The sequence below is a fragment of the Salvelinus namaycush genome, chromosome 28 (genome assembly GCF_016432855.1).
Source record: "Salvelinus namaycush isolate Seneca chromosome 28, SaNama_1.0, whole genome shotgun sequence".
Taxonomy (NCBI): Eukaryota; Metazoa; Chordata; class Actinopteri; order Salmoniformes; family Salmonidae; genus Salvelinus; species Salvelinus namaycush.
In genome coordinates, this window is record NC_052334.1 from 34,707,170 (window position 1) to 34,722,534 (window position 15,365).

The 15,365-nt window shown below is 44.5% G+C and overlaps 1 protein-coding gene across 1 annotated transcript in view; it reads left to right on the forward strand.

The window, feature by feature from the left end:
• The first annotated feature begins 11,388 nt into the window (after nt 1-11,388).
• LOC120023335 (protein GREB1-like) overlaps nt 11,389-15,365 on the forward strand; it is a 32,415-nt gene continuing 28,438 nt past the window's right edge. Inside the window, exons 1-4 of the mRNA XM_038967350.1 lie at nt 11,389-11,580; nt 11,917-12,077; nt 12,202-12,306; nt 12,528-12,704. Coding sequence (XP_038823278.1) covers nt 11,495-11,580; nt 11,917-12,077; nt 12,202-12,306; nt 12,528-12,704 — 529 coding nt within the window. The 5' untranslated portion in view covers nt 11,389-11,494. The remainder of the gene's footprint in view (nt 11,581-11,916; nt 12,078-12,201; nt 12,307-12,527; nt 12,705-15,365) is intronic.

Genomic DNA, 15,365 nt, shown 5'->3' on the forward strand with positions numbered 1-15,365 from the left:
CCTAGTTTTGTCGCACCTTGACTACTGTTAACCCCGGTGTCCTGGCTAAATTTCCAATCTGGCCCTCAAACCATCATGCTCACCTAATAATCCCCAGTTTACGATTGGCTCATTCATCCCCCTCCTCTCCCCTGTAACTATTCCCCAGGTCGTTGCTGTAAATGAGAACATGTTCTCAGTCAACTTACTTAAAATAACGGATAAATAAAAAATAAAAAAATAAAGTTCAGTCGTGTAGTCAGGTGCCACAAAAAAGGACTTAGGAAAATTGCAATTGGCTCTGAACAGGGCAGTACGGCTGGCCCTTGGATGTACACAGAGAGATAATATTAATAATATGCATGTCAATCTCTCCTGGCTGAAAGTGGAGGAGAGATTGACTTCATCACTACTTTTATTTATGAGAGGTATTGACATGTTGAATGCACCGAGCTGTCTGTCTAAACTACTGGCACACAGCTCAGACACCCATGCATACCCCACAAGACATGCCACAAGAGGTCTCTTCACAGTCCCCAAGTCCAGAACAGACTATGGGAGGCACACAGTACTACATAGAACCATGACTACATGGAACTCTATTCCACATCAAGTAACTGACGCAAGCAGTAAAATTAGATTTAAAAAACAGATCAAAAAAACCTTATGGAACAGCGGGAACTGTGAAGCAACACAAACTTTGGCACAGACACATGCATGCATACTGACACACACATACACACACACACACACACAATAACATATGCACTATACATACACATGGATTTTGTACTGTAGATACAGTATGTGGTAGTGGTGGAGTTGGGGCCTGAGGGCACACAGTGTGTTGTGAAATCTGTGAATGTATTGTAATGTTTTTAAAATGGTATAAACTGCCTTCATTTTGCTGGACCCCAGGAAGAGAATGGGGATCCATAATAAATACAAATACAATATAATAAATACAAACAGATATAATATTTGAATAAAAACATAATAATTCAAAAACTTGTATACGATCACGTGTCTCTCTATAATGTGTGGTAATGCTTGGCCACAGATTTCCAAAATTAAAATAACTTTCCTGGTGTTTGAAAATTCCCCAAAATATCTATATATATTTTTTTAAATTGCTCAGAAAACATGGCCGCCAGTTGGGGGAACCCTGTTGTAGTCTTTCATCTTGTGCTTTCCCCACACCTTGCTCCATGACAAAACGAGGCAACAGTGTGCTTTGGGACCATGCGGACGCCTCCGATCGGTCCGGTAGGCTGTTTGTAGTGTTTATCCGACTGGATAAAAAAAATATATAATAATAATATTGCCCCCCCCCCCCCCACTAAAACCAAAGTTGCACCCTTGCATGGAACATTCCATTGATATCAATACAAGTGGTCCTATCATAGCTTGTAAGTCCCAGGCACAACAATAGTTGAGAAACACTGATTTAGGCAGCAGTCTCGAAGATGATCTGAAGTAAGGATTGGCCCCTGACTGTCGTTGCTGTAAGAGTGAAAGGTAGGCTAGCGTTAGCCTTAGCAGTAGTAGCATTACCAGTTAGCATTAGTGGCTAGGGTGGGATTCCTCTAGCAGTTGGTGGTCTGTTAATGAAACGGCTCGCCTTTCAGATAAGGGGCTAAAGAACTGTGCTGAGATGATGATTGTGTCTGTTTTGTGTGTGTGTGTGTGTGTGTGTGTGTGTGTGTGTGTGTGTGTGTGTGTGTGTGTGTGTGTGTGTGTGTGTGTGTGTGTGTGTGTGTGTGTGTGTGTGTGTGTGTGTGTGTGTGTGTGTGTGTGTGTGTAGGCCGCATATGGACTGATCAGGGGGTTTAGAGTAGTGGGATTAGGTGGGATTGACCTAGTGGTGTGATGTGTGTTTCTCTGTCAGACAGCCTGACTATTTAGAGAGCAGATTCACACTCAGTCACACACACGACTGGGCGGCTTGCCAAGGCTTCAATTCACACAGCCCTCTATAGACCAAGGCCTCAATGCGTCTTAATGGGAATACCTCTATTATACACACTCCTCTGTCTATATTGTTGCCTCGTGTTAGCGGGGTGATTACAAGGATAGTTCACCCAAATGATGTTACTTACGATGAAAACTTGCGTCGGCTTCAAGACCCTGGTGCCTGACTACGGAGCAGCAAGGGGAACTGCCCCTCTACCTTCAGACTATGCTCAAACCCTACACCCAACCCGAGCCCTACGTTTGCCACCTCTGGTCTCTTGGCCCTCAGCTCCGGCTCAGCCCAGACAAAATCCTTCTCTGTTCTGGCACCCCAATCATGGAACAAACTTCCCCGTAACGTCAGGACACCGGAGTCCCTGCCCATCTTTCTAAAACATCTGAAACCCCACCTCTTCAAAATTGTGGGGAAAATCTGCCTTTGTCTCTTCCTACTAGCACTGACTTCTTTATTGAGGAAACTTGTACTTACTACTGTGATGTGTGGTTGTCCCACCTAGCTATCTTAAGATTAATGCACTAACTGTAAGTCGCTAGGGATAAGAGCGTCTGCTAAATGACTTAAATGTAAACGTATTAGCCTTCAGAGATGGTACCCTACGGCCTACGTTTTGTCTTGTGCCTTCATCAGGAGTATGTGACTTAGTGAAGGTGTGTGTGTTACTCTGTAATAGTGAGCGTATGTTGTATAGGATTAGTATGTATGGCCAATGTTAGTGTGTGTATGGTGTAGTGTGTAATGAATTGTAGTGTGCTGTAATAGTGACTGTGAGTGCTGGCCTTGCTGTGTTTACACACGCTGCTGAGCTGAGCCACCTTTGTGTGTGTGTGGTGGGTGCGAGCTGAGCTGAGCAGGCTGTTTAGGTCAGGGCGACCTAACTCTGTGACTGTATAGCTGATTGTTTTATGGAGGGGGAGATTGGATGGCCATCGCGCCGGAGTCTGCCGCCACTGCTGTATGTGTATGTTTGTGTAGGTGTATGTCTGTGTGTGCCAGAGTCAGTGTAAAGAACAGGCTAGTTAGCGAATGTCTGCTGTTCACAACAAGATGCACTACTTCATTTTCTCTTTCTGTATCGCACTATTTTTCTTGCTCCCCCCCCCCCCCCTGTTTTCTCTCTCCCCATGTCTCTATCTTCCCTGCAACGTTCCCTGTCTGGAACTGCGAGGAGTAACAGCGTAACCTACATTGCTACCATGACAACGACCAAAGCCGGCGGGAGTACCGCTGAGGACAGTGGTGTCTCTCTATCACAGGTGAAGGATCTTTTAAACAGACAAAAAAGTTGTTCTACAAGTAACAAGAAAATAGCTTCATGTGTTGTCCAAATACTGGTGGAGTCAACTAATAAAACAATACACGACCTGACCAGAGAGGTCCAGGACCTGAAGAACAGTTCAAACAGGAGAACGGCAAGATGCCTGTGATCTGTAAATCATTGAGAGGACATCAGTTCTGTATGTGAATCCATGATAACAATGACGGAGAAATCTGATTATCTTGAGGGACAATTAAGGTGGAACAACACTGCAGAATCTCCACCTGAGACCTAGACGGAGTCTGAGGACAAAGTGAGGGAAATGATCTTGGAGAAACTGAAGATGGACCACAGGAAGATTGAGGTGGAGCGTGGCCACAGGACTTGAAAGCCCACCACCGGCCCAGGTGACAGGCTCAGGCCGATAGTGGTCAAGTTCCTGAGGTTCAAGGACAAGCTAGCTGTTCTGGAAAGAGTCGAGAACTAGAGACGAACGTAAATCTTCCTCAACGAGGAATATCCTGAAGCTGTGCGCTAGAAGAGGGAAGAACTTATCCCAGCCATGAAAGCTGCCAGAGCGTGTTGGGACATTGCTTACATCCACTATGACAGGCTCATTGTCCATCCTCCCTCCCAAAAGTCTGGAAGGGATGAGAGAACCAAGCCTATTGGTTCATAGCTTCAACCCCGCAGCACACACACAAAGACTTACGCACACCATCTGATTCAATGAACGATGAACTGCTGAATGTACAGTATATGTTTCTTGCTTTGTTTGCTTTTTCCATATTATGTCGATGTCTGATAAGCTACCCAGGAAAGGGCTGAAAATAGCCCATATTAATATATGTAGCCTTAGCAAGTTATTGATTTCATGAGACTTATTTATAACATCAGATAACATGAACATATTAGCCATTTCTGAAACTCACTTAGAAAATCAATTTGATGATACAACAGTAGCAATACAAGGATATAACATCTATAGAAGGGATAGGAATGCTTATGGGGGAGGTGTTGCTGTATATATTCAGAGCCGTATACCTGTAATGTCAAGTGTTGTTGTGGTTGCAGGTTCACCTGAAAAAATAAGGGTAATGAAATCAATAACTTGCTAACATCAGATAACATTCATATATTAGCCATTTCTGAGACTCACTTAGGTAATTAATTTGATGATGCATCAGTAGCAATACAAGGATATATCATCTATAGAAGAAGAGACAGAAAAGCTTATGGGGGAGGTGTCACTGTCTATATTCAGAGCCATATACCTGTAATGCTTAGAGAAGATCTTATGTCAAGTGTTATTGAAGTGTTGTGGTTGCAGGTTCACTTGGCACATCTAAAGCCTTTTCTTTTGGGGTGTTGCTAGAGGCCACCAAGTGCTAACAGTCAGTATCTAAATAATGTGTGTGAAATGCTTGATAGTGTATGTGATGTAACCAGAGAGGTTTACTTTCTTGGGGACCTGAATATTAACTGGTTTTCATCAAGCTGTCCGCTCAAGAGGAAGCTTCTTACTGTAACCAGTGCCTGTAATCTGGTTCAGGTTATTAATCAACCTACCAGGGTGTTTACAAACACTACAGGAACAAGATCACTCACATGTATTGATCAAATTTTTACTAATACTGTAGAACCTTGTTATAAATCCGTACCCATTGGATGCAGTGATCCCAGTATAGTGGCTATATCCAGGAAAGCCAAAGTTCCAAAATTCGGGCCTAAAATAGTGTATAAGAGATCATAAAGATTTTGCTGTGACTTTTATGTGGATGATGTTAAAAATAGGTGTTTGTCTGATGTGATTAATAAGGCGCATCCAGACACCGCATTTGATGAATTTATGAAATTGCTTCTTCTAATTATTGATAAACATGTACCTGTTAACAGTTCTAACAGTCAGTTTCTTAAGGCTCCATGGATTGATAAAGAATTTTAAAATGTTATGGTTGAAAGAGATGGGGCAAAAAGAGTGGCTAATAGGTCTGGCTGCGTATCTGACTGGCTGACTTACTGCAAATTGAGAAATTATGTGACTAAACGCAATAAAAAAGACGAAGAAACTGTATTATGAAGCCAAGATCAATGATATATAAAATGATGGGGGAAAAACTTTGGAGTACTTTAAATGAATATGGGCAGAAAGACAAATTCAACTCCATCGTTCATTGAATGGCTTATTCATCACAAAAACATTTAATGTTGCCAATTATGTGAATGATTACTTCATTGGCAAAGTGGGCAAACTTAGGCAGGAAATGCCAAAAAACGAACAGGCAGCATAGATTTGGCAAAAGAAAAGCATTGTGAGTTTGAATTTTGTAAAGTTAGTGTAGGAGAGGTGGAAAAATTGTTATCGATCAATAATGATTGTCACGGATTCCCCCAGTACTGCTGCTCATTCCGTGCACCAGTTACGGAGGTCTACGTCACCGGCCTCTAGGCGTCACTGAACTGTCTCATTACACACACCTGGTTCCAATTCCCCTGATTAGTAATTGTATATATGCGCCCTCTGTTCACCATTGTCTTGTCGGTTATTGTTCCCATGTCCGTTGGTCTGTGAGTACCTGTGCTTTGTGGTTTCGTCTTTCGTGCTGCGTGTATTGTGCACTTGTTATTACGGGTCTCGTCCCATGTAGTGTATTGCGGGTCTCGTCCTGTGTATTCATTAGAGGTTTAACCTTGCTCTTCTGTTTGGGTTACGTCCCTGTGTTTTTGTATACGTGTTTTGTTTTGGGCTTCGTCCCCGTGCCTTTTCATGGCATGTTGTATATTTTGGGTGGAGTATTAAACCTGCCTATTATGAATTCCTGCGCCTGTCTCCAATCATTTATACAACGTGACAATGACAAACCTCCTGGCATTGATAACTTAGATGGAAAGCTACTGAGGAGTGGCTATAGAGTCAGCTACCATCCTATCTTTAATCTGAGCCTAGAGGAAAGTCTTTGTCCTCAGGCCTGGAGGGAAGCCAAAGTCATTCCGCTACCCAAGAGTGGTAAAGCGGCCTTTACTGGTTCTAACAGCAGACCTATTAACTTGCTGCCAGCTCTTAGCAAACTGTTAGAAAAAATAGTGTTCGACCAAATACAATGCTATTTCTCTGTAAACAAATTAACAGATTTTCAGCATGCTTGTGGAGAAGGTCACTCAACATGTACTGCAATGACACAGATGACTGATGATTGGTTGAAAGAAATTGATAATAAAAACATTGTGGGAGCTTAATTGTTATATTTCAGTGCAGCCTTTGATATTATTGACCATAACCTGTTGTTGAGAAAACGTATGTGTTATGGCTTTTCAACCTCTGCCATATCGTGGATTCAGAGCTATCACTCTAATAGAACTCAGAGGGTTTTCTTTAATGGAAGCTTCTCTAATATCAAACATGTGAAGTGTGGTGTACCGCAGGGCAGCTCTCTAGGCCCTCTACTCTTTTCTATTTTTACCAATGATCTGCCACTAGCATTTAACAAACATGTGTGTCCATGAATGTTGATTCAACAATGTACTCATTAACAACCACATCTAATGAAGTACCTTAAACCCTTAACAAAGAGTTGCAGTCTGTTTTGGAATGGGTGGCCAGTAATAAACTGGTCATGAACATCTCTAAAACAAAGAGCGTGGTACAAATCATTCCCTAAGTTCTAGACATCAGCTGACTCTGGTAATGAATGGTGTGGCTGTTGAACAAGTTGAGGAGACTAAATTACTTGATGTTACCTTAGATTGTATACTGTCATAGTCAAAACATATAGATTCAACGGTTGTAAAGATTGGGAGAGGTCTGGCCGTAATAAAGAGATGCTCTGCTTTTTTGACACCACACTCCAGAAAGCAAGTCCTGCAGACTCTAGTTTGATCTTATCTTGATTATTGTCCTGTCATATGGTCAAGTGCTGCAAAGAAAGACCAAGTAAATGTTGTATATATTTTTATTTAATCTTTATTTAACTAGGCAAGTCAGTTAAGAACAAATTCTTATTTAGAATGACGGCCTACCCCGGCCAAACCCTAACCCGGACGACGCTGAGCCAATTGTGTGCCGCCCTATGGGACTCCCAATCACGGCCGGTTGTGATACAGTCTGGAATCTAACCAGGGTCTGTAGTGATGCCTCTAGCACTGAGATGCAGTGCCTTAGACCGCTGCAGCTGGACCAGAACAGAACAGCACGTCTTGCTCTTCATTGTAATCAGAGGGCTAATATTAATTCTATGCATGCCAGTCTCTCTTGGCTAAATTCCTAATTGTTTGCACTGTCAACTTACTGTACACACAGCACTGACACACACACTTACCCCACCAGACATGCCACCAGGGGTCTTTTCACAGTCCCCAGGTCCAGAACAAGTTCAAGAAAACACACAGTATTATACAGAGTATAGTATTATACAGAGTATAGTATTATACAGAGTCATGAGTGAACAGCAAACTTGGTTTCAAAAGACAAATAAAGCAACACCTCACGGCACAACAACTCTCCCTCATGTGACCTATTTGTTGTGTGTATGTGCTGACATGTATGTGGAACTGATAGACACACACACACACACTACCTATTAATGTTTTTAAATGTATGTAAACTGTAAAGTATTTTGTCTGTAATGTCTTTTTCGTTATGTGTCGGACCCCAATAAAACTAGCTGTCGCTGCTGGCATTGGCTAATGGGGATCCTAATCAATCTAAAATCGAATAAAATCTCTCTCTTTCTCCCTCCTCCCCCCTCTCTTGTTTGTGTTACCTAATCATATTCACTGATAGGGGAACTGTGGAGGAATCTCAATAAGTTTTGCTCCCCTCTGTCCTCGGTCTTCTCTTCGGTAATCGAGAAGCGGAGGGGAGAGGAAACGTGAAAACAAAAAGCACTCTCCTCCACTCGCGTCATCAAGTGTGAATCCCAAAATGAATGTGTCAAGTGATCAAAACAAATGTAGCTAGTTGTGCAATTCATTATTTTATAGCTAAATGGATAAGTAGCGTATTGTTTTTAAATGTGTGCATGCTTTTCTCCTTTGAGAAAAGAACAGCTGATTCAAAGGGGGGTGTGGGAGATTTGAAAACACTTCCGTGTGAGGTAACCGAGGAGGGGAGCAGACTCCTTCGTTTGACTAACGAATTGACACTCTCCTCGATCACTCTGACACTTATTGGTTTCCGGGTCACGGAGGAGTCGAGGAGAGGATAGACTTTTGCCCAATTGAGAATCTCCCAAACGGTCTTCCTGTGTTTTACTAAAGAAACCAATTAGCTGTCACTTTCTGAGGTCAACTGCCCCAGGCAGGGAGCCCTCCCACCCAGCCAGGGAGCCCTCCCAGCCCTCTCACCCAGCCAGGGAGCCCTCCCAGCCCTCCCACCCAGCCAGGGAGCCCTCCCAGCCCTCCACCCCTACGGGGGTCAGCTCCTGCTCAGCCCAGACAAAACCCTTCTCTATCCTGGCACCCCAATTGTGGAACAAGCTTCCCCATAACGTCAGGAAAGCAGAGCCCATCTTCCCAAAAACATCTGAAACCCTACCTCTTCAAAGAGTAACTTAAATAAGACCTTATGACATTTTTGGGGGGGGGAAATCTGCTTTTGTCTCTTCCTACTAGCACTGACTTTTCTTACTTCTTTATTGAGGAAAAAAGTACTTACTATGAGTGTGTAGTTGTCCTAGCTATCTTAAGATGAATGCACTAACTGTACGTCGCTCTGGATAAGAGCGTCTGCTAAATGACTAAAATGTGAAAAGTATTGGCCTTCAGAGATGGTACCCTACGGCCTACGTTTTGTCTTGTGCCTTCATCAGGAGTATGTGACTTAGTGAAGGTTTGTGTGTTACTCTGTAATAGTGAGCGTATATTGTATAGGCTTAGTGTGTAGAGTCAATGTTACACTGCCTTCGGAAAATGTTGTTTGCTACAGCCTTATTCTAAAATGGATGAAAAAATAAATAATCCACAGCAATCTGCACACAATACCCCATATTGACATCACAATACCCTATAATGACATCACAACACCCCACAATGACAGTAAAAACAGGTTGCTAGAAATTATTGCAAATAAAAAACAGAAATACCTTATTTACATAGGTATTCAGACCCTTTGCTGTGAGACTCGAAGTTGAGCTCAGGTGCATCCTGTTTCTATTGATCATCTTTGAGATGTTTCTACAACTTGATTGGAGTCCATCAGTGGTAAATTCAATTGATTGGACATGATTTGGAAAGGCACACACATGTCTATATAAGTTCCCACAGTTGACAGTGCATGTCAGAGCAAAAAGGTTGAAGGAATTGTCCATAGAGCTCCGAGACAGGATTGTATTGAGGCACCTAAAGGACTCTCAAACCATGAGAAACAAGATTCTCTGGTCTGATGAAACCAAGATTGAACTCTTTGGCCTGAATGCCAAGCGTCATGTCTGGAGCAAACCTGGCACCATTCCAACGGTGAAGCATGGGGGTGGCAGCATCATGCTGTGGGGATATTTTTCAGCGGCAGGGATTGGGAGACTAGTCCGGATGAGGGAAAGATGAACGGAGCAAAGTACAGAGAGATCATTGATGAAAACCTTCTCCAGAGCGCTCAGGACCTCAGACAGCGTATGTTCACCATCCAACAGCCAAGAAAACGCAGGAGTGGCTTCGGGACAAGTCTCTGAATGTCCTTGAGTGGCCGAGCCAGAGGCCGGACTTGAACCCTATCAAACATCTCTGGAGAGACCTGAAAATAGCTATGCAGTGACGCTCCCCATCCAACCTGACAGTGTGCCAAGCTTGTAGCGTCATACCCAAGAAGACTCCAGGCTTTAGTTGCTGCCAAAGGTGCATCATACTGAGTAAAGGGACTGAATACTTATGTAAATGTAATATTTCTGTTTTTTTATTTGATACATTTGCAAAAAAAATCTAAAAGCTGTTTTTGCTTCGTCATTATGGGGTATTGTGTGTGGATCGATGAGGAATAAAAACATTTTAATCAATTTTAGAATAAGGAATGTAACGTAACAAAATGTGAAAAAAGTCAAGGGGTCTGAATACTTTCTAAATGCACTGTAGTGTACTGCATTGTAGTAGTCTGTAATAATGACTGAGTGCTGGCCGTGCTGTGTGACTCACTCATGAGTGCTTTGTTTACCCATGCTGCTGAGCTGAGCCACCAATGTGTGTTTGTGAGGGGGGGGGGGGGGGGGCTGTATAGGTCAGGGCGACCTGACTCTGTGCAGCTGATTGTTTTTGTGCAGGTGGAGATTGGTCAGCCTCTGCGCCTGTGTGTGTGTGTGTGTGTGTGTGTGTGTGTGTGTGTGTGTGTGTATGTGTGTGTGTGTGTGTGTGTGTGTGTGTGTGTGTGTGTGTGTGTGTGTGTGTGTGTGTGTGTCACAGTCAGTGTAAAGAACAGGCTAGTTAGCGAATGTCTGCTGTTCACAACAAGATGCACTACTTCATTTTCTCTTTCTGTATCGCGATATTCTTCTTGCTTTTTTCCCCCTATTTTCTCTCTCCCCACCTCTCTCTCTCTCTCTCTCTCTCTCTGTCTCCCTCCCCCCTCATTCTCGTTTGTGTTACGTAATATGGGACGAACTATGGGAAAATCTCAATAAGTTTTGTTCTCCTCTGTCCTCTCTTTGCCTCGTTTTGACAAAAAGGTCAAAGGTAATCAGGGAGCGATGCACTTGTATGAAATGAGACTCTCCTCCACTCGCGTCATCAAGTGTGAATCCCAAAATGGATGTGTCAAGTGATCAAAACAAATGTAGCTAGTTGTGCAATTCATTATTTTATAGCTAAAGGAATAAGTAGCGTATTGTTTTTAAATGTGTGCATGAGGATACTCTGACAAAGTAGGTAATCGAGGAGGGGAGCAGATTCCTTCGTTCGCCTACTAACGAATTAACACTCTCCTCGATCACTCTGCCAATTGTTGGTTTGGAGGAGAGGAGAGGAGGACGGAGGAGTCGAAGAGAGGATGGACTTTTGTCCAATTTGAGAATCTCCCGACAAGTCTGATTAGTTTGTTTGCCTCAGTAAAACACAGGAAGAGACAATCGGCTGTCGCTTTCTGAGGTCAACTGCCCCAGGCAGGGGACACAGCGCCGTCCTGGAGTTACCTTTTATCTGACCTCTTCTCATTTAGGCGAAACAAACTGTACTGCAAGTCCATTTTTATTCACAACATTGTCAACATTGGTAGCGTTCCCACATGGCCAGATCTACAGTGTAGCCGTGCCGTTTGGAAACGTTTAAACACCGGGTCGGGATTGTAGTTCACCTGAGCGAAGCTAATGGCTGAAAACAGTCGGGGGAGGGCAGACTGCCACCTAGAGTTTTTCGAGCGCTACTGTTCACCCTGTCTAAGGAATGATTTGGGGTAAGCATCAAGTCAAATCACATTTTTTTATTGGTCACATACCCATATTTCCCAGATGTTATTGCGAGTGTAGCGAAATGCTTGTGTTCCTAGCTCTGACAGTGCCTGTAGTGCCACAAGGTTGTCCAGGTTGTGTGACAGATGAAGTGACAACAGAGCCATATATATTATTGAGAGAAAGAGAGAGAGATATGACTCTGGATGGGTGCGGCGATGTTGTGTGTGTGTGTGTGTGTGTGTGTGTGTGTGTGTGTAGGCGGGTTATGGTAAACTGTGAGGTAATGTACACGGTCTTGTTGAACTTGTGCGTGTGTGTTTGCATTCCTGTGTGTCTAGGTGTGCGATGGGGAACTCGTATGCAGGCCAGTTGAGGACCACACGTTTTGAGGAGGTCCTTCATAACTCCATCGAGGCTTCTCTCCGCTCCAACACTGTGGTGCCACGGCCTGTCTTCTCACAGCTCTACCTGGAGGCAGAGCAGCCACCCTTGCACAGTGGTGTGTGTGTGTGTGTGTGTGCTGCGTGTGTGTTTGAGTGCGTGTGGATGTGTGTCTGCACCTGTGTGCGTGTATGTGTGCGCTTGTTTGTGTTGTGACACTCTGTAATGAGAATGTATGTCAGCAGGCCGGGTGGAGAATGAGGAGGAGGAAGATGGCTCCGAGTCCAACAGCCCCCTCATTCCATACCAGATGAAGCCCCCGCCAGAAGGATGCTGCACCACAGATGGTATGAACACACACACGGTTCCCTCAGGGCTGCCCCCCTCACTGTATACATTGTCTCCTGTCTTAGGCTTCTGTCTGGTGGCAAGAGATCTCTGTCTGTTTGGTTAGGGTAACAGTGTGTGTGTGTGTGTGTGTGTGTGTGTGTGTGTGTGTGTGTGTGTGTGTGTGTGTGTGTGTGTGTGTGTGTGTGTGTGTGTGTGTGTGTGTGTGTGTGTCCCTCAGGGTTCTGCCAGGACGGTAGGGACCTGCGTCTGTCCTCCCTGGCGTCAGAGCCTCTAAACGTGGCCCCAGGTTTCCTGCTGGTAGGGGCCAAGTCCCCCAGTGCACCAGACACATTGCTGGTGTGTGCTGTCGACTGCAGGTTCCTGCCCGACGAACGAGGACGCAACGCACTGCTGGGTGAGATACACATACAGATACACACAGACACACACAGACATGGCAGAGAGAGAGAGAATGACAGAGAAAGAATGACAGAGAGAGAGACTGACAGAGAGAGAGACTGACAGAGAGAGAGACTGACAGAGAGAGAGACTGACAGAGAGAGAGACTGACAGAGAGAGAGACTGACAGAGAGAGAGACTGACAGAGAGAGAGACTGACAGAGAGAGAGAATGACAGAGAGAGAGAATGACAGAGAGAGAGAATGACAGAGAGAGAGAATGACAGAGAGAGTGAATGACAGAGAGAGTGAATGACAGAGAGAGTGAATGACAGAGAGAGTGAATGACCGAGAGAGAGACTGACCGAGAGAGAGACTGACCGAGAGAGAGACTGACCGAGAGAGAGACTGACAGAGAGAGAGACTGACAGAGAGATAGAATGACAGAGAGAGAGAATGACCGAGAGAATGACCGAGAGAGAGAATGACAGAGAGAGAGAATGACCGAGAGAATGACCGAGAGAATGATCGAGAGAGAGAATGACAGAGAGAGAGAATGACACGGAGAGAGACTGACAGAGAGAGAGAATGACAGAGAGAGAGACTGACAGAGAGAGAGAATGACAGAGAGAGAGAATGACAGAGAGAGAGAATGATCGAGAGAGAGAATGACACGAAGAGGGACTGACAGAGAGAGAGAATGACAGAGAGAGAGAATGACAGAGAGAGAGAATGACAGAGAGAGAGAATGACAGAGAGAGAGAATGACAGAGAGAGAGAATGACAGAGAGAGAGAATGACAGAGAGAGAGAATGACAGAGATAGAGAATGACCGAGAGAGAGAATGACAGAGAGAGAGACTGACAGAGAGAGAGAATGACAGAGAGAGAGAATGACAGAGAGAGAGAATGACAGAGAGAGAGAATGACAGAGAGAGAGAATGACAGAGAGAGAGAATGACAGAGAGAGAGAGAATGACAGAGAGAGAGAATGACAGAGAGAGAGAATGACAGAGAGAGAGAATGACAGAGAGAGAGAATGACAGAGAGAGAGAATGACCGAGAGAGAGAATGACCGAGAGAGAGACTGACAGAGAGAGAGACTGACAGAGAGAGAGACTGACAGAGAGAGAGACTGACAGAGAGAGAGACTGACAGAGAGAGAGACTGACAGAGAGAGAGACTGACAGAGAGAGAGAATGACAGAGAGAGAGAATGACAGAGAGAGAGAATGACAGAGAGAGAGAATGACAGAGAGAGAGAATGACAGAGAGAGTGAATGACAGAGAGAGTGAATGACCGAGAGAATGACCGAGAGAGAGACTGACAGAGAGAGAGACTGACAGAGAGAGAGAATGACAGAGAGAGAGAATGACAGAGAGAGAGAATGACAGAGAGAGAGACTGACAGAGAGAGAGAGAATGACAGAGAGAGAGAGAATGACAGAGAGAGAGAATGACAGAGAGAGAGAATGACAGAGAGAGAGAATGACAGAGAGAGAGAATGACAGAGAGAGAGAATGACACGGAGAGAGACTGACAGAGAGAGAGACTGACAGAGAGAGAGAATGACAGAGAGAGAGACTGACAGAGAGAGAGAGAATGACAGAGAGAGAGAGAATGACAGAGAGAGAGAATGACAGAGAGAGTGAATGACAGAGAGAGTGAATGACCGAGAGAATGACCGAGAGAGAGACTGACAGAGAGAGAGAATGACAGAGAGAGAGAATGACAGAGAGAGAGACTGACAGAGAGAGAGACTGACAGAGAGAGAGAGACTGACAGAGAGAGAGAGACTGACAGAGAGAGAGAGAATGACCGAGAGAGAGAAAGACCGAGAGAGAGAAAGACCGAGAGAGAGAAAGACCGAGAGAGAGAAAGACCGAGAGAGAGACTGACAGAGAGAGACTGACAGAGAGAGACTGACAGAGAGAGAGACTGACAGAGAGAGAGAATGACAGAGAGAGAGAATGACAGAGAGAGAGAATGACAGAGAGAGAGAATGACAGAGAGAGAGAATGACAGAGAGAATGACAGAGAGAGAGAATGACAGAGAGAGAGAATGACAGAGAGAGTGAATGACAGAGAGAGACTGACAGAGAGAGAGACTGACAGAGAGAGAGACTGACAGAGAGAGAGACTGACAGAGAGAGAGACTGACAGAGAGAGAGAATGACAGAGAGAGAGAATGACAGAGAGAGAGAATGACACGGAGAGAGAATGACACGGAGAGAGACTGACAGAGAGAGAGACTGACAGAGAGAGAGACTGACAGAGAGAGAGAATGACCGAGAGAGAGAATGACCGAGAGAGAGAATGACCGAGAGAGAGACTGACAGAGAGAGAGACTGACAGAGAGAGACTGACAGAGAGAGAGACTGACAGAGAGAGAGACTGACAGAGAGAGAGACTGACAGAGAGAGACTGACAGAGAGAGAGAATGACAGAGAGAGAGAATGACAGAGAGAGAGAATGACAGAGAGAGAGAATGACAGAGAGAATGACAGAGAGAGAGAATGACAGAGAGAGAGAATGACAGAGAGAGTGAATGACAGAGAGAGACACTGACAGAGAGAGAGACTGACAGAGAGAGAGACTGACAGAGAGAGAGACTGACAGAGAGAGAGACTGACAGAGAGAGAGAATGACAGAGAGAGAGAATGACCGAGAGAATGATCGA